A 20,523-nucleotide genomic window follows, 5' to 3' on the forward strand; every position below is an offset into this window, starting at 1 on the left:
GAAGTAAGGAGGTATGTATATAGAGATACAGAAGTAGCCACAACATCAGCACAAAGGGGAGCGGTTGGTAAAGGAGAAAAGGGAGACACGGACCTAATAGACTTAAAAACAGTAACGATCAAGGGGAGAAAGACAGAGAGGGGGCCGCCACATACAGATGACTTTTGTAGTGAGGAAGAAGAAGGAATGGAGAAGGAAGGAGGAAATAGTGACAGGGAAAGCCTAGATAAACTATACACCACCCGGACCAATACAGACTCACCATGGATCTGTATGAGAAGGGATGAACTGGAGAGAAGTGGGGAGGAAGAGCGGGGAATAGCGGAAAGACAGACACTTGAAGCCACACCGCCACCATCCCACCCTACATGGTCAACCACCTCACGCTCACTACGTACAACCAAACTCGCGCCCTTCACAAACGAAATGACACCCTATGTAGGTAGGCTTAGAGACCTCCCTAGACGCAGGCAGGAAGAACGAATACACACGCCCACATTAAATACAGGAAATGATGACAGAAGGGGAAAAGATGGAGAAGAAAGAGTTACAAGCAGGGGAACTACGAATGACATTGACGATGTAAGAGAGACGGAAGAAGAGGAGGGGTGTGGGGACTCAATTTTATGGAACCCAAGGGATATAACGAGACACAACTTAATGCCACTTCTGGAGAGGGGAGGGGTCAGACCACAATACGTCCCTTGGAAGCATACAGACAAAGAAAATATAAAGTGCAGGCTCCCATCATTAAGTGGAGGTGCGGGTAAATGGATATATGAAATGGAAAAACACACCGCAGGACAGAAACTGGCAGTGGGGGATGTAAAGGGCCTTCTAATATCTATATTAGGGGATGCAGCGGATGACATTTGGAAGAGAGCGGGATTCACTGGGGTAACCATAACCAACACTTCGCACGATGGGGCACCATTCGCAAACTGCAGACATGCACTATGGCAGGCACTAAGGGTACAATACCCAGACACATCAGACATAGGAGCAATTACCTCACGCAAGATGCGTGAGGACGAAGATCCTGTTGATTATATCCAGGAAATTCAAGAGAAGTGGCGCATGGAAACTAGAGAACAATGGGACAAAACACCAGCAATATTCTATCATATACTAGTACAAGGGCTCCCAGAAGGAGTTCAAAAACAACTGAAGAAAGTGGTGGGAATGGAAGCAAAAGCATGGCCAGAAATACAACTGACAATAGTACATCATTGTAGGACATGGCAAGGTAAAATGAAACAAAAGGAAGAGGACAGGAAAACGGAAGAGGCTAAACTAGTACAGAAAAAACTTACTAAATACACAATGGAAGGGGCACTAATAACTACACTTACAACAATGACCCAAAGCCCCACACAAGTAGTGGCTGCACAAGATCCCTCCCAAGTACCATCCTCACAGACTATAACACCACAGGTGCCGCCACTCCAACCATACACGACCAACATGGGAGGAGGATACTCAATGCCAGGAGCTGGGTATTATAATTACAACAGGGGAAGAGGAGGAATAATGAGAGGGAGAGGATACGGATATAACACACAACAGCAGGTGGGAGGACTTAGAAATTACTACCCCACCGGTCAACCAGTATACCAGGACAACACAGGAGGCTTCCCATGGCAGAGTAGGGAACCACCGGTGTGTTGGAGTTGTGGATTAGTAGGGCACATGTCACGCACGTGTAGGGTAAGACCAGGAACGCCACCATGGAGCGAACAGGGACAACTAAGGCCAACACAGGAACAGCAGGGCATACAGCAACAGCAGACGTTGCAACAGGGAAATGAACAGCAACAGTTAGTAACACAACAACAGCCACAGCCATATTCACTGCCACAACAACAGGTAGCGATAACACAACAACCCCAAACACAACAAACACAACTGGGTAGGGTGACGGTCCTGGGACATAACCCTTACACAGGAAACGGTCAATCGTTGTACCCTCAATAGGACAGCCCACAGACGGCCTTGGTGTGTCCCATCCTGTCAGTAACACCTAATAGTGCGGAGGAACCACGCATAGAGGTAACGATAGGTGACAAAAAATTATCATTCCTTGTTGACACCGGGGCGACCTGGTCTTGCATAAGGGAAGGTAAATTTAAGATGTCAGGCGAAGTCATGAACACCCAAGGATTCTCTGGGGCTAGGGGGTTGGTTCCCTTTACTGATAACATTCCCTTATCAATAGGGGATTACGACATGTCAGTCCCACTTTTATATTCTAGTGCCTCACCAGTAAATATACTGGGGAGAGACATCATGAACAGGTTGAATATGACGATCTCCTTTACGGAGGACTGCATAATTTGCTCTACTCCAGGAATTAACATGCTCACAGCACGACAGATTATGCAAGCATACTGCGGACAGACAGCGATTAGGGCTGAGCCAGTAGATGGTGAACTATTCCAGTACGGGACAGACATGGCATTTGCATGGATGCCAGGGATAGAAGGAAAAATCTGGAGGAGGCCAGCAGCCTATTTGTTCAGACCAGAAACACCAGCAAATGAACAAGAAGGAAAGGTGATTTTAGTGGACATAGAAAGCATTATAGCAACAGCTGATTACATTGCGGTGCATGCCCAGGACAGAGAAGGAAGAGCATGGAGGGCAGTGATAGCACTAGCAGAGGGATGTAGACTCACCCAGGTGTCAGATGAGGAACTGTTCTCAGAAGAAAAGGAGGAAGGTGAAATGATATTTATGATGAGTGTGGAAATATGGCTAAGAGTAGCGTACAAGCAAGTGGCACAGAAAATGGCAATGGCGCTTGAGGCACCCACATCCACCCCAGTTCCCTTCTTTAAGGAGGATATGTCAAAAGTACCCACATCATTATGGACTACCAGCCCCTACGACGTGGGGTGCATAAAAAGTATAGGGGGAGTAAGGATAAAATTGAAAAAAGGTGCAATACTCCCCAGAGTGAAACAGTACCCACTATCAAAAGAGGCAGATGAAGGTATATATGAAACAATAACGGCCCTTATAAATAATGGCATATTGGTCCCCTCAGAATCACCATGTAACACGGCTGTATACCCAGTGCGCAAGGCTAAGGGAGGGTCTTGGCGCTTCATACAGGACCTCAGGCCCTTAAACAACATAGTGGAAGCAGAATACCCCATAGCCGCAAACCCGGCCACAATATTGTGTGGCATTCCAGCAGAAGCATCACGATTTACAGTGATCGACCTTAAAAATGCTTTTTTCTCAATACCATTGCACCCAGACTCACAAGATCTGACAAGCTTTACTTACAGAAACACAAAGTGGAAACACACCAGATTGCCACAAGGGTACTGCGAATCACCCTCAATATTCAACAGAGTAATACAGATGGATTTGGGTAACATTGCAGTAGAAAGCACAGTGTTGCAGTATGTCGACGACATAATAATTTGCAGCACAAACGAAAAAACATGCAGAGAGGACTCATTAAAGATGCTGACAATATTGGCTGAAAAAGGTTACAAGGTAGACATGGAAAAGTTACAGTACTGTCAGGAACAGGTACTTTACATTGGTCAGCTGATATCCCAACATGGAAGAAAGATTGCACCACAAAGGGCACAGGCCATTTCAAAAACACCAGTGCCACAAACAGTGAGGGAGCTGCAACAATTCCTAGGTTTGTGTAACTACTTTAGAGCATGGGTATTTGATTACAGCTCATACATAGGACCCCTGCTTGAGGCGTTAAAGGAAGCTAACAAAGGGGAGAAAAAGTTGGGGTGGACCATGGAAATGGATGAGGCTTTCGATGAACTAAAAGATGCGATATCAACTGCTCCGGTACTGGCAACCCCAGACTATGAGCGACAATTCTTTATATTTTCACATTGCGACTCAGCAGTAATGAAAGCAGTGTTGGCTCAAAAAACAAGCATGGGCTACAAACCAGTTGCATTTTACAGCGGCCACTTAGATCCTGTGATGTTAGGTCATTTCCCTTGCGAACAAGGTCTCGCCGCAGCTGCTTTTGCGGTAGAGAAAGCGTCAGCGATCACCATGGGGTGCCCAACCACGCTATTTGTGGAACATGCACTATTTGCTATATTGAATAAACCTAAGTCCACCCTAACCACGCAGAGGGCATCAGGCTATGAGATCATCTTATCTAGAGCTGAACTATCAATTGTTAGATGTAGCACGGTCAACCCTGCAAGGTTTTTAGCAGAAGTAATTGAGGAAGGAGATTATGCACACGATTGTACACAAATAACTGAAATGTACTCATGTACTAGAAAGGTTGAAGAGAACGCACTAGAGGGTGGTGAGCTACTGTTCATTGATGGGTCATCAACAATTGACCAAAGGGATGGCATAAGGAGGACTGGGGCAGCGGTGGTAAAAATGATGGAAGTACCGGTGTGTGTGGCAATGAAATGTGTACAACTACCACAGCATTACTCTGCCCAAGCAGCCGAGTTGGTCGCACTGATCTTGGCGTTAAAGGAAAGCTTTGACAAACGAGTGACCATATATTCTGACAGCGCATATGTTACATCCACTGTCCACTCAGGGCTGTCGAAATGGAGAAGAAGAGGGTTTAGGAGAGCTGACGGCACTCCAGTGCAACATGCTCTCTTATTGGCTGAACTAATTGAAGTAATAAATGACCCCCAAGAATTAGCTTTGGTCAAATGTACCGCACACACTAATGGTGAAGACCACATTTCGAGAGGGAATGCAGCAGCAGACGCACATGCGAAGTATGCTGCATATTTTGGTGAGATATGGAACCCCCCAGAGTCAGAGAGAGGGAGAGGGAGGGGAATGGCTAAGGAGATGTTGATGAGAGAAGGGTACACCCATCTCCCAGCCACACAGATAATGGAGCTACAAGCGGCTACACCAATGGCAGAAAAAGAAACATGGGTAAAAAGAGGATGCACAATGTCACCAACTGACGCACTATGGCGCCAGGGTAACACTGGAAAGATTGTAATGCCACTAGCACTATTGAACACCGCCCTGAGCCAACTACACCACCCAGCCCACACAGGCAAAGAAGTAATTGCAGCACGAATTAGAGAAGATTGGTTCTGCCCCGAGTTAAATTCCCATGTGTCAAATTTTATCAGCAATTGTCTCACATGCCAACAGTTCACGGCCGGTCACACGCTGAAGGTGATAAAAGGTACTATACCCCGGCCAGAGGGACCCTTCCGACATCTCCATATTGACTATGTTGATATGATCAACGTATGTCAAGGAAATAGGTATATGATTGTAGTAGTATGCCCATTCTCGAGGTGGATTGAAGCAGGGCCCTGTTCACACCCAGATGCATTCAGAGCAGCTAAATTCCTAGTAAGGGAGGTCTTCCCCAGGTGGGGAGTGTGCGAGGTACTGCGGTCAGATAATGGCCCTCATTTCGCAAACAAAATGTTCCAGCACATCACATCCTTACTGAACATCAAACATAAATTTGCATGTGCATATCACCCACAGGCCAACGGTATATGCGAACGCCTGAATGGCCTACTAAAGGAGGCAATTGCAAAAATACAGCAAACAACAAAGAAGAGTTGGTTGTATTGCCTCCCGCTAGCCCTATTTGAGCTAAGGAATAGACCAGGTTCCGACCACCACCTCACTCCTCACGAGGTGATTACCGGACGTCAAATGCGCCTTCCCCTAACGCCAACATCAAGAGCATACACAGATCACGAGAATACTGCAACTGTTCTTGGTGATGAAATGTACCAATATGTGTCTTCTTTGATTACTAGTGTAGTGTTTGTGTCTCAACAGCTTGAGCGCACGCGGGGCGGGTCTAACAGGGATCAACAGGCAGACGCGGACAAAGAACTGGAAAAGGAAAGACTGTGCAAAATTGCTAAAGGTGACCACGTACTACTACGCAATTTCAACAGAAAGTGGAACAGCCCACGCTTCACTGGCCCTCATCTGGTAGAGGAGGTATCAACAAGAGCAGTAAAGCTACAAGACAAACGTGCCTGGAATCACCTACATGACATAAAGATCTACAAACCCCAGACCCGCCCCAGCGCCACCGACAGGGCCACTGGAAGAACAACTACAGCGTCACCAACGGAGGAAGAGACTTCTAGCACAACTAACGGCCAAAGTGTCCCCATACCCTGCCACCCCCCAGATTCCCCAGAGACAACTACCAGAAAAGAAAGGGGTGATCCCCATACCGCCCACCCCATGGTCACACGATCAAAGAGTAAAGAGACTTCCGCCATTTGAGCCCAAACCCTCTGCCCATTGACCCCCTACCCACTGCAGTAATAACTGAACTGAAGGACACTGTCTTGCACATATACACATGTAAACACTTGAATGTTCTCTTTCTTTTCTCTCGCACATGCAGGTACAGCGTATTATTGTACTGCTAAGAAGGTAGATAAATAACAAATTCACTGCCCAGGAGTAGATGGTACCCGCAGATGATAACTACCCAGAAGAATTGTCACACCAATTTGTATATGAAATAAAAAAGCCAACGTACCTGAAAAGAAGGAGGGTATGTGTCTACTACACAACAATTCTCTTGGCCATAGAGCATTCAATGCCCCACCTCCAACCATACTTGCCTGCCCTAAGAGATAGATCGCTTAGATTGGCGTGGGAACAGCTCTTCGCCTGGGCACTGAATGACTATTTGATAGGGAGAGCTTAATAAACAACTAACAATAATAACAAGCATATTGAGAATTTTCAGGCGGGCAACTTTAACGTCGCAAGAATAAGCTGCCGGACTGCAGCAAGGTAAGAGCAAAATGCCGGTGAAATTAGCATATGTAATAAAGTTGATAGGGATTTTAATGATCACCGGTTTCTTGGCTGCCTCTGTATGGCAGTACAGCTATGCTATCAATATTATTGCTGTACCCAAACCTAATGCACCCCCACCCCCAGCTGCAACAGGTGTTACGTCAGGTGATACTAGTAAAATCCCACACAAGGGAAGTAGAGTTAAACGCAGCACATACTCAGATAATAAAGGCATTGACAACTACATACAAGATTCAGCACACATCTCAAACAACATATGGTACCAACACATGACCCACATAGGTAAGCAGACAACAGAAGACAGCTGCTACGTTTGCTCATTGATCCCATACGCCATGAGCGCTTCTCGAACATTCGTTGCCACGGAAATAGATGAAAAGGTAGCACGATGTATAATATACCTGGCACTGTTCCAGACGAAAGGAAGATTTCAAGGAACAGTGATGCAGCTGGTGTGGAAAACACGAGATAAATATCCATATGAAAACAACTTCCTCAAGACTTATTTGAGTTACCACAAGAGCAGTTTACATGCTGAAGCATTCAGATACATAACAAGTGGTCCTGAAAAAGGAGAAACAAAGAAAGTAACACTACAGTACCTACCATGTGATTGGTACGCCACTGAAGTTCCTGGTAAACAAGGATGTTGGGAAAGACCACTGGTGACAATAACAGGGAAGGTGTATATGGACAACAAATGGGACATAGGAGTGGTTGGCAGCAACATGATAACAAGAGAAAATATTTCACAACCATAGGTGTTGGATGACTTGGGTCAAGTACGTACCCATGCTCACGTGGATAGAGAAGGATGAAGACCCAATAACAATACTGCCGCTAACTGCGCCTAAGGTGTGCTACCAACATAAAGGAGAGGTGGACGTAGGATACAACACCAACTGTGCAAGCGTGATGGAGTTACCTGAGGGGGGAGCAGGAACAGCAGTAATAATGGACCATTACTGGGCCTGTGGAGAAAAAGCATACCACACACTGCCCCCTCTGTGGAATGGTATATGCACAATGGTGCATATTAATGTACCATCACTAGTGGTACCCAAGAAACATGTCAATGTGGCGAACTTCCCCAAAATGGATGAAGGGAACAAGAGGAAGAAGAGATCTGTACAACCTCAGAAGGAGCCAGAGAACAAAAACAACGGCAATAATACTGTCCTGAATAGAAAGAAAAGACAAGGAGAACCTCTGACAGGAAATTACCTATGGGGAAGGTCGGAAACAGCACTCACTTCAATTCCGCCAGAACACAGACTATTCAGCAGAGCAGCAATGTTCTTCTCCTCAATAATACATCCAGGACTGCAGGCTTACGCAAACGCAAAGTGGCTCCAGATAACTCGATGGGAACTAATGATGACAATTAATTCTACAGTAAACGGATTCAACGCAATAAAAGAGGAACTGCGAGCTGTGAGGATGGTAGCACTTCAGAACAGATATGTACTGGACCTCCTCACAGCAATGGAAGGAGGAGTTTGCGCAAAGATAGGACAATCATGCTGCACATTCATCCCTGCCAACGATGCTGACAATGGTACACTGACAGAAGCAGTTTCACAATTGGCCCAGATGCACTCCAAAATGATGGATGAAAGTAAAGGTGTGAAAAAGGATGAGAGCTGGTTTTCAATATTATGGTCATGGATGCCATCTTGGCTGTCGGATGGACTGAAGATTATAGTTGGATGTACTATTTTGGCTGGAGCTACACTGATCATAATAAGATTTTGGAAGGCCCGGAAAGCACGCACCACAGACGAGATGATCGAAATGGTTGGTATGCACCCCTTGATGCCAACAGATGACGGCCAACACACAGGCACAATCATAAAAGAGAGAGAGAAGTTGCGCAACCAGATCATCACCAACCACCTGGACCCACCATCTGTGAAGCTCGAAAACCCAAGAAACCCAAGGAGCTACATAGGGAAGTGGGTATACTGCACTCCTGGAGGAACCTGTGCATATATGTATTGGTCATTTGAAGACCATGTTAACCACTATGGACATTTGGGAGGAATAACTAAAATATGGAGAGTGAAAGGAGATAAAGAAAAGGATATGTTTGTGGTCGACAAGTCGACCAGAGGGGGGACTGAAGTGGGAGAATGGAAGAACAAGCTCCCGCCAATCCCCTCTCGCGCTTGGCCTAGAGGATCACGGCCTAGACACCCGCCACGAGTGGAGTTTGCCTATCTACCAGACGACCAAATACCCTGGTACAGGAACATACGGATGTGCCCACCCACCTGCCCAGCAGCCCGACCTGCCCATGCCGACACCTGCGGCATAGATCAACTCGACTAAACCAACACATCGTTAGAGATGCCATGACGACCTAGCCAACGGTCAGCACGCCTGTGCAAAACGTACACACCGGACACTCCCACACCAATCCACACGAAGAACATACTCAGTGCTATGACGTAGGCGACGGACACACCCACGGACGTGCATCTTTATTATTTTCCACATAAGCTCTCAAAATTCAGAAACGCAAGACACATAATGAACTTATCTAAAAAGGCTTGCTCACGCTTCTTCTAAAACCATGTACCATAATGAAGAATATAACGAAGACACGATACTGGGGATAGAGCAATATGATATCGTAACCTAAAGCGCAGTGCACCAACGGTTCCACCTATGCACTAGGCCCAAGTAGGCCGCAAGCAAAAGCTTCCATGAACATTAAATAAGCAAGAGCTCAGTTGCTGACCCTGCAGAATGAGCCCGGCGAAAGCACACAGCCAAGGGTACAATGTTGCAATCTCGCACGCCGCAAGCCGACGTCAAGGTCGCACCTGCAAATAAAACCAGGCACACAGTGGAAAAAACAATATTAATTGTGCAGAATTCTGTCTCAAACACGGTCCCACCTCACGTGACCAAGCCAAACCTGACAGGATGCCAAAGCCAGGGGAAAGAGACGCCTGAATCCCACGGTTCAAGACACAGGCAGATACAATTAAAAGACTCAATGGACATCTGCGACAGTGGGAGTAGTCGGCCTTCCAGCATATGAATAAATCCTCACATTGTCTGCACCTACCCATAGTGAAACATTGTTGCAAATGACAGGTACACCGCGAGCTGGGAACAGCGATGGTCCCAGACTGGGAGGCTCGCGAGCGGACCAATCAGAACATGGGGCTCTTATCACTGACGCCATTAATATTGACCAATCCTCAGGGGTCTTCATGTAACAATTTTCATGTATCAAACTGAAGGGACAACCCAAGTATATCACCTGACGAACCCTCAACCACTAATACCGTTCTCTATACGTATGCTATACTAACCCTACCACTCGAGTAACCAATCCAGAGTGGAGATAGGTTTTTTTGCTAACTTTCTAAGGTGACGCAAGTAGCGCGTCATACTAAGGTAAAAAGGGCCTGCGAGCCCCACGATTGTGTGTGTGTCAGGACGGACGCGTACGATCCTTGACCCATCCCTGCCGTTTTGTCTAATAAACAGCAGAATCACCTTGCTTCTTGCGTGTGTCTCATACTCTATCTCTTTTGGGATATACGGGAGGAGTTGGGGCCTCCCTGCCCGGAGGTCTGCGGACGGCCCGGCCGACCCCGGCAGAATTTCCCCCCGACAATGCCTTCACAGTACACTTGGAAATCTAATCCGTTAACTAGACAGTATACCCCTGTTTTGAACTAAAACTTGCATGATGCCCTCTTTTAACAGGACAAATCAACTGCAGCCCAGGATGAGATGGCTAGTCAAAGGCTGGATTATGTAAATGATGTAAATTAACTCCCGTAAATGCCCCAATATCAGTCTAAGAGGATTCCTGCGTCACACTCCATAACCATTACCTTAATGGCTCTAACAGGACTCATAAACCTCCAGGAAGGCCTCACTGGGGATTCTGCACCTAAGAAAGCCATGGTTTATTTTTATTTATTTATTTGATTGTGCGTTACATAGGTCATACATTAGTAGTGAAGGTTACAAAGAAATGAGTTACATACGACAAACAATAGCAGTCAATCAACAATCAATCTGGGTTCCCCATCATAGAGAAGTAGCACAACGTACTGGCAAAGCTACAAGGCCAGGAAGGCCCTGTTTATACAAACCAAATTCCCACCTCAGTGTAATGTGCACATAATAACTTCCATGTTTTCCATCTATAAAAACTGGCCATTTGTGGCTGTTCTGTGCTTGGGGAAATAAATAGATGAGCTGTGCACACTGTATTTTCTTGGGCATGGTTTCTACATGCATTGTCTCACCATGACACTGTGGAAGCTCAAACGCCTGACCACAGCTAAGCCAAAGACAGGCTTTGTGCCATTAAGCACTTTGCACACAAGCACAAGCCTATGGTTTTGGTAACCATCACATAAATGAGGGAATCAAAAAATGGGAGGGTCGTTTGATTGCTTTTTAGGGAGCCTTTGCAAACTTGGGAAATTTGGATATCTGACATACCCCTCCCAAATATTGTTGGGGGCCTAAGGAAGTAAGTAGTAGGGTAAATTCCAGACATACTCGCTGATGCAGCGAACACCTCTTCTCCAGCCATCTCCCCTTTAAGCCTGGTACCCCATAGAAGACAGTTGAGTCCCACGATAAATTCAGTCCAATTGTGCACATAGCTCCTCCGCTGTTTCGGTTGCATGCCTTCCGCATCTTCTCTATCCCTCCCCCTCATCCCAGCTATCTAGCCAACTTTGCTCCTCCCTACCACTACTGTGGCAATAAGACCCGAGTAGGCGGGCCAATACCGCCCCAGGTAAGGCCCGAGGCCGTAGTTATATTAACGAAGCCCCGGGCATTACCGTGGGCGGTATTGGGCGGTATTGGCCAGCCGCCGAGGGTCTTATTGCCATTAGTACCCCGGCCCGTTAGACCGGGGTACTAATTGCTTTTTTTTTGTTTCGGAACAGAAAAAAAAGAAAAAACGACCAAGAAAATGGCCACCGCCATGGAAAGGGAAAACAGAGTCCCTTTTCCCTTTCCATGGCGGCCATCGGGAGCGGACGCGCTGGGAACACAAGTGTTCCCAGCGCTTCCACTCCCGAAAAAGGATTAAAAAAAAAGGTACGTGGAGTTGGGAGGGCGGGAGAGGGGAACAAAAAAAAACATACCTGCGTCCCCGGCGGCGGATGAGGGAAGCCCCCAGCCGTGTGGCGGCACAGAGCGGGGATGGCACTGCTCCGAGTCTCCACACGGCTGGAGGCTTCCCTCGTCCCCCGTTGGGGACGCAGGAACAAGAAGATAGGTTGGGGGGGCCGGTGCGAGGGAAGGGAATAAAAAAAATACTTTACTTGGTCCCCGGCGGGGGGCGAAGGCAGCCTCTCAGCCGCGGGGAGGCTCGGAGCGGGGATGGCCCCGTTTTGAGCCTCCTCATTGGCTGAGGGGCTGCCATGCCCCTCGCCGGGAACAGAGTAGCCGGCACGCACGGCGTAACTGGGAATACCGTGTGGTATGGCTCGCAAATGAGCCAATCACCACACAGTATTCCCTTTGTGCCGCACGTGCCGGGTACTAATGAAAGTTCTGTCCTACTCCTTTTTTGCCTGTCTAACAGGCAAAAGCGATTCGGTGTCATAAACGGTGTCTGTAAGCACTATAAAAATGCAAGATAACCTAACATAGATTTCCCTTTAAGTGCACTTGGGATCTTGGAAACCTGGCCTTTGTCTATTACAACTCAGTTTACAAGACATAAGGTGCAGAGGTCAGCTTTGTGGTAGGTCAAACACCGCTAACCAATAACTAATCCATTATGTGAGCTGAACGGATACAGCTCTGGGTATTCAGAGCATATGGTTAATCTTATAAATAGAAGAAATGCTAATTTTATTCTTCATGAAGCCCTGTTTTTGTGCGAGCTTCAGAGTTTATGAGAGACCCTGGGCCAAAGGTCCTGGTCTATTTCTTTACTGAAACAATTCTTCAAAAAAGACATTTCTGTAAAGTACTGACCCTTTTGACCTGAGGCAGTGCAATACATCATTAGCTATTATATGTCTATCATGTGTGTCTGCTTCATGACCCTGGATCTCAGAGGTCTTAGTTCCGCGTTCTGTTAATGGTGCACCTCTCTAAAAATATGCAACTCACAAAGATGAAGTAAAATGGATTCGTTTAAATGGCACCACAATTAAATCATATTATTGGCTATACATGTTTAACATTTGTGGGATTTAAAAAATGGAAACCAATTTGAATTCAACAAAGCACTCCACATCACACACTTATACATTTGAAATATCAATATGTGTAGATTATTGATAAATGTATGTACTTCGATAACCTTAGCATATTAGCAGTTATTGGAAGATAAAGGACGTCTACAAATTCTGTATTTTCTTTTGATCCTAAATATATAAAATATATAAACCTTAATATTGGTTCATGTCCAATCCATAAATTATAAGGGGGAACATAGATTTCAGTTGAATTTGATCATAACTCCAGATGAGAGGACAGAAAAACCTCCCTTCATCACATGGCAAGATACATTGTGCCCATCAAAATAAAGGGGGGATAATTGGAAGTTTCAGTTTCTGAACAGAACCCACCATAGGCCCCATAAAATGAAAAGGGCTGCATAAAATGTTGCTGCATGCTTGGAGTTTATCAAGTCTTTAACTCTGTTCACACAGGAATTAGGGTGAGTTCTTGGGAAATCTTCAGATTAAGTTAGCTTGTCTGATAATAGACGTGCTGTATGGGGTTCCACCTGGATGTAACAGAAGGAAATCCTTCTTAGGAAGGCCTTTTCCAGAACAAGTCTGATGCAGAAGCCTTGCCCAAGACAGAACTAGATTACCTGAGAGGGATTTGGAATACTTGCTCAGACTTCTTTTTATTTAAATGTACATTTCTGTGTGTTGTGAATACAACATATTAGCGAGATAATAGCAGGTTGTGTTTCTTTTCTGTGGCCATGATTCCTGGGTATGTATGGAATATTGTAGGTGACTTCCCAAGCATTCAAAGTAGGGGTGGCACCTTTAATTATTTTGATTTATTATTTTAGATAAGACAGAACATTCAGATTAAAAACAGCCTGTTTCTTGTCCCAGCATTTTGGGGTGAGATTGTTGTGCAAGAGGGTGTTAGACGCAGGGACTAATGTGCATAAAATGAATCTTTAAAAACTGAGATATATTCTGTAAAGTTACTACAGTCGGGCTACAAGCAGTGATGTCTCCTCTTCCACTATTTCTGTACCAGAGAGCAGCAGAACCAATGGTGGGATGGACTTTTGCTCAGATATGCTTTAAAAAAAGATAGTGGATTTTATAGGCGATATGATCTATGATGGGCTAGCCTCAGGGCAGACCTAGTATTTAACCTAAAGACCCAATATTGAGTTTCCTGTATTGAATAATCTAACAGAGAGACATATAATAAATGAGTTTAGCTGCATGCTTATTGCATGTTGGGGTGGATTGGGGATCATTATTGCATATTCGTGTATGCTTTTCCAGCTGGCTGTTTCATTTGAAAATGCCAGGTCACACACTGCCGTAGCACCTCCTTTTTTATCAACAACTGTGCTTAGGAACTGAACTTTGGAAACAAGGGAATTTGAATTATAAGAGAAAATATTTTAGGCAGAATGATGAATTTACACAGCAGACAGAATACTGCTAGCGGACCTTTTTGAGATGGAGGCTCAAATAACTGTTTTTTATTATGAGCTGTGTTCACTTGTTTCATATGTGGGTTATGAGGTGGGATTCCTGTAGAAGGGTACATTACCATCAGGGACCAAAAGCAGGCTATGAGCTTGTCCGTTTATTAAAGTGTGTGTGAGATCACTATTGATTGGACATTCATTCTTAATATTTCATGATTCCAGTTTTCTGATTTTACTGATTTTTACACATAAATACAGACAGAAATCAATTTGCTTTCAGTCTGTATTTATTTATAAAAATGGAAATGGATTTATGTCTGGTTCTCTATGATGCCTCTCATACATCACGGGCCAATCGCATTGCAAATTGGCAGCATGGAGAGTGTAAAAGTTGTATCAAAATAGCATTACAGTTCTTTAAATTGCTGACCGATTATATCTCAAGCCAGTAACAGGAGCAACCGCTTGTTGTTATGTATCAAATTGAACTAGTATTTCTTTCCTATATGGCTGCATGTGTGCTTTAATAAATGTGTTTTTTATTAGAATTAATGCAGAAAATACTGGTTGTGAATTATCTTTTTATATGACAAAAAATAAATGTGGATAAATACAGAAAAAAAAGTCACAAAAATAAATATGGATAAATACAGACGGAAAAATAAATACCATAAAACCGGGAGCCTTAGTTATAATCCAAATGTTCAAAGGATGGCGCATGTATGAACTTTTGGGGATGTTCACAAACATAGATATGCTTCATGTTTCACATGAAAAAGGGATTAAAAAAGTAGACAGACAAGACGGGGTGGTAAAACGGGCCCGCATGTCAGTTCTGACAATTTTACAAACTCCACTCCAGAACATATGGTCTTTTCAGGAGCACGCTCATGTCAAGAAATGTTCTGCATGGTAAAGATGTCTATGGTTAAAACTGACAAATGCTGTTATTTGGGCTGTTATTTTATAGATCAGAGAGACTGCAATTGTTGCTCTCCAGATGGTTTTGGACTACAACGTCCATCAGCACTAGCCAGCACAGTTCACTTTCGGGAATCATGGGAGTTGTAGTCCAAAACATATAGAAATCCAGAAGTTGCTTGCTCTTGTTAGAGATGTTGTCTGGCACCAATACAATTTAATTTGTTAATTAAGGTGAGTTTTTATTTTATTTTGTAATATTATTTGTGCCAAAGAGAGTCTTGTTAAAATTTGTGTGCTTAATAATTAATAAAGAATGAATGTGGGTGCTATAAAGCGATCATCTATTATTGGCCGCTGTATAAATCAATCTTAAATTAAAAAAATATAAAAAATAAGGGTGTGATCCAAAGTAAGGACTATTACACTTTTCCTATGGACCAATTTACTTTTCTGCCTTCTTATTGGACTGAACTAGGTTCACCACTGCTGCTTGGGTCCTGCTAATGTTCCATTTTTCTGATATTTGCCATGGGCATACTGCCAAAGTCATCGCACCGATGTGCTCTAATTCGCGATTCTCCACTGAATCCGTCTTTGAACAGAGGGTGTAATCGTATCTATTCTAACATGTCAATGAGCTGCTGCTGCTATTGACATGGGCCACCAGCTGCATTGCTCTAATTAATTAATCTTTTATAACGTGCTTAAAACAAGAGGGATGCAGTTGTCAAAGTGGGTGGGAGTGGCCAGGTGCGGTGCTCCTCTACTTTTTTTCCTGTTCCTATACTTTTATTTTAAAAAGAAACCATTCCGGAATGGTTTACTTTTAAAATAAAAGTGTAGGAAGAAGATTAAACTTGCACTTCAGTGCACGGCACTGAACATTCCGTTAAACAGCAGGGGGTGGTTGGATTGCGCGTGGTAGGTGGCGTGGCAATGGGGTTTGTGGGGAACGGGGCAGGCCAGCAGGGAACAAAGTTCCACTACTTCTTTTCATACACTTCGACCACTGGAGACAAGTCTCTAAGCATGGGACCGGATTTTAACCTGTGCTGCTCTGCGTTGTCTTGCTTCCAAGACAAGCGGCTGTCCCAGAGGTTTCCTCCTAGCCAGAGATGGAAGTGTAATATAAATCATTGGTACGCTGTACAACTAGTTGTTATAACTTTTAATGAGCGTACCTTTAGTTCAAAGGCTCAAGAAACGCGTCCTTGGTGCTTTTTCTTTCTCCTGAGCCAAATATAGACTCGGCTCAGGCGGGACATTCAAGCACTACCAGTTTCCCACGTCACAAGTCGACAGACATACACACCCAGCATCCTGGCTCTGCAGCTCGTTAAGGTGCTCAGGTTGCCAGCACATTTCTTTTATCACTGGCAGAGACTTTCATATGCATTGCATGATGGAACATTTCCAACTCCGAGAGCCCACAAAGCACCAGTTGCAAATCTGCGATAGTTAAAGAGAGCAACACAAAGCGCCCATTTAAAGATTTGTTTATATCCACGATGTCTAAACTTCTTTTATTACACGTCTGAAATCACTGAAGGTGCTGTGGGGTTAACTAGATTTTTCAGGATGGCTTTACCTTGCATTCTGGGAATTATAGTTTGCTATTCAGGATGTGAAAATGTAAGCCACGGTGATGGTCTTTTGGCGTAACATGTTTCTATAAAGATGTACATGCTGTCATGTGGCTTTATTATGCAATTTGCGCATTTTGTAAGTAAACTCTATAGGAGATTATTTTAGACCTTGAAATCCAACTATTTGAGACAAAGTTTGTGAACCTGGTCACTCTAGGCCCCCACCCCCACTCAACACCCCCCCCCATTCAACGTCCCTCCCCGACCCCCTCCAGCCATTTGTCCGACCATTCCACTCCCTCCTTTTTGGATGCAGCCAGAGCACCACTAGTTCCTTTTTCCACTTTCACCACTACTCCCAGCGCAGTGACAGTCAGAGTGATATCCTGCGCACCATACCGAAACCCCTCGTTGGATCTCGTGCCATTTTACACAACCAAAGTGTTAAAAACACCTTGGCACTGTTGGAACCTACTGTGCCTGGCGTGGCATCCCCTGAAAATGCGCATACCCCTTCCACCCCTCTGCATTGCCTGATGAAGTACGCCTGTGCGGTGACGCAATCCTGAATATCAGAAATGCAAAGACCACGGGCATTATAGCCAAATAAGCTGCCCCCATTCCAGAGTTCTGAAGCCACTGTTTACGAAACGGCACTTTGGAGAACAATTGGTTTCTTTCAGGCAGGTAACTTGTCTATTGCGCTCAGAGAATCCCATTAGCCTAGTTTCTATGGTAACATGTCCGTCTTGCCTATAAGATGTTCTTTTATTTGAATTTTTTTAAAGCACTCACACAGCCTGGGGGCATTGAGGCGCTGTTACAGGAATATGTATTAGTTGCGTATTTATAACGCACTTAATACCCAGAGGTTTCTAAGCGCCGGACAGCCAGTCTATTGCACTTGATAGACTTAAGGGTAGCCCGTCCATAGTGCCTAGAATAGTCTACAAAGGTAGCTGGCTTTTTCTTCCCCATAGAAGATCGGATGCCACAGCGACATCAAAGTTAAGTTCCATCTGTGCTTAAGGTATGCATAAATGCACCACATCTGGTGGTCATCTGCCGCAGGCACGGCCTTCCATCCCTGCGCTCCAGGGTGCACCTACGACTACGACAAATGCGATCTAGTTGGTTACATAACCGCTTTGCACTGAAACTCCAGACTTGTCTCAACACCTCTACCGTTAGAATACAGCGACAACCTACCGCAAATGTCGATCTAGCTGGGTACATATCGAGTCTCCCACACTAGCGTTCGATCGTGACCTCCCTCAGCACCCAGCCACGTGTCTGACTTCTTGGGTTGCCTACTGGAGCCTAGCCAGCCCTCTTAAGTCCTAATCTTGGCCAAATGCACACACGCATCTTAAGCCTCTTCTGGACTTCCGTCCCCAAGGGCGTTCCTAACATAAAGCGCTTTGAGGCCAAAGAAATGGGGAAAGGCGCTATATAAATGTCTACTACAATGCATAGCGTATTCTAGACTATTGAAAAGCCAAGTGGTTGGCACTCCTCAGCTGCGCACTACTGCCCTTCCCAAAATGGCCACATTCAGCAGAAAGATGTGGAATACTCACTGCTCTCCGCCTGGTAGCGCCCAGAAGCTTCGGTAGGAGCCTGACGCAAAGGAGAACGGAGCTGGGCCACACGCGCATTTGCCGCCTTCGGTACGGAAGTTTTTTTCTGAATAGCAAACGCCACTTCTGCGCCGGACCTTCTGCCTGCGCGGCGCAGGGCGTGCGCCCATCCTGGCACCCACACCTAGGCTGGAATGCGCAAGTGCCACGAGCAGAGAGTGGCCCGCCCGCCCAGGAGCCCCTGTGCGGCATGTCGGCAAGCGGGGAAGGGACGCAGGGCCGCCGCGGCCAATATGGCGATGAGCCGGCGGAGTGCACGGCGTGTCTGTGCACGAAGCCTCCCCTCCAGCGGGTTGATCCGGAGTAACGAAGACGCTCCTTGGACGAGGTGGAATTCGAGAACTGTGCCACAATGCAGCACTGTGTTGCTGTATCCAAAAACACAACGACAGACAGTGCGTTTTCCGGGTGTAGAGCTTAACGCAGCCCTCTGCGCCCAAGGAGATTCCAAAAAAAGGCGCCTCTCCTGTTTGTTTTAAAATAATCTTTCCTGGAACGGGTATTGTAGTCTGACAATGCCAGCTCTCCCTGCAGGACTTTAATGAGACAAACGAATGCATTCTGGTAGTCGCGATGTTCGTTGACTGGAATTAACCTTATTGGAAGGGTGGTCTGTGAAATGGAAGTTCCTGGCTCTTAAGATTGCGTCCTGGGACAGGGAGTCGTGGCCACCCAGAAGCTGGTCCGCAGCGAGGTTGCAATAGCATCAATGCAGTCCGACTTCTGCGCCAGAGGCCTTGCTGGGTTGTTTTCACGAACCTGGCATTAGTCCACCAAAGACTGTCTGTCTTTCTCCCTTTCTCTCTTGCTCTCTTTCATTCTCCCTATATTTCTTTCCTTCTGTATTTCTTCTCCCCATCTCTTTCTCCCTCGCCCCCTGCTTCTCTCCCTCTACCTCTCCTTCTCCCTTCCTCTTCCTCCATCTTTCCCTTACTCTCTTCCTCCCCCTCTCGTTTGCGCCCCCTCTTTTAATTTATTTCTCCCTCTGTTTCGCTGCCTTTTCTCTCTCAATCTTTCCCTCTTGTATCTCTCCCCCTCTTCTCCCTCTCTCACACTTTCGCTATCTCTTTCCGTCTCTCTCTCTCACACTCCCTTCCCTCCTCTCTCTCCCCCTATTTCCCTTTCCCTCCCTCTTTCCCTTTCCCTCCCTCTTTCCCCTTTCCTCCTTTCCCTTTCCCTCTCTCTTTCAATTTCCACCTCTCTCTGCCGTTCCCCTCTCTCTCTCTCTCTCTCTCTCTTTCTCTCTTTCCCTCCCCCTCCCTCTCTTTCCCTTTCCCACTCTCTTCCCTTTCCCACTCTCTCCCCCTTTCCCTCACCCTCTTTCTTTCTGTTTGCCCGTCTTTCCCTTTCCCCCTCTCTTTCCCTTTCCCCCTCTCTTTCCCTTTCTCTCTCTCTCTTTCCCTTCCCCTCTCTCTTTCCCCTTCCCTCTCTCTTCCGTTTCCCTCTGTCTCTCTCCCTCTTTCCCTTTCCCTCTCTTTCTCTTTCACTCTCTGTTTCCCTTTCCCTCTCTCTTTCCCTCTGCCTCTTTCCCTCTCCCTTTCCCTCCCTCTCTCTTACCCTTTCCCTCCCTCTTTCCCTCCCTCTTTCCCTCTATTTCACTTTCCCTCTCTCTCTGCCATTCCTCCTCTCTCTCTCTCCCTTTCCTGCACTTTCCCTCTCTCTCTCTTTCCCTTTCTCTCTCTCTTTCCCTCTCCCTCTCTTTCCATTTCTCTCTCTCTCCCTTTCCCTCCCTCTCTATTTCCCTTTCACTCTCTCTATCCCTTTCCCTCTCTCTTCCCTTCCCTTCCCTCTCTCTCCCCTTTCCCTCACCCTCTCTCTTTCCCTCTCCTTCCCTTTCCTTCTCTCTTTCCCTTTCCCTCTCTCTTTCCCTTTCCCTCTCTCTCCCCCTTTCCCTCACCCCCTCTCTTTACCTTTCCCCCTCTCTTTCCCT

General features: G+C 45.8%; 1 protein-coding gene across 5 annotated transcripts in view; it reads right to left on the minus strand.

The window, feature by feature from the left end:
- Positions 1-20,523, minus strand: part of KCNK10 (potassium two pore domain channel subfamily K member 10) — a 387,448-nt gene that overhangs the window by 200,657 nt on the left and 166,268 nt on the right. The window contains exon 1 of one of the 5 annotated variants that reach the window (XM_069637945.1): positions 18,534-18,719. The exons of the other annotated variants lie outside the window; for them this stretch is intronic. Coding sequence (XP_069494046.1) covers position 18,534 — 1 coding nt within the window. The 5' untranslated portion in view covers positions 18,535-18,719. Of the gene's footprint in view, positions 1-18,533; positions 18,720-20,523 lie in introns of those variants that run through there. 5 annotated transcript variants of the gene reach the window in all.

The sequence above is a fragment of the Ambystoma mexicanum genome, chromosome 14 (genome assembly GCF_040938575.1).
Source record: "Ambystoma mexicanum isolate Mex_15411 chromosome 14, UKY_AmexF1_1, whole genome shotgun sequence".
In the NCBI taxonomy this organism is placed as follows: Eukaryota; Metazoa; Chordata; class Amphibia; order Caudata; family Ambystomatidae; genus Ambystoma; species Ambystoma mexicanum.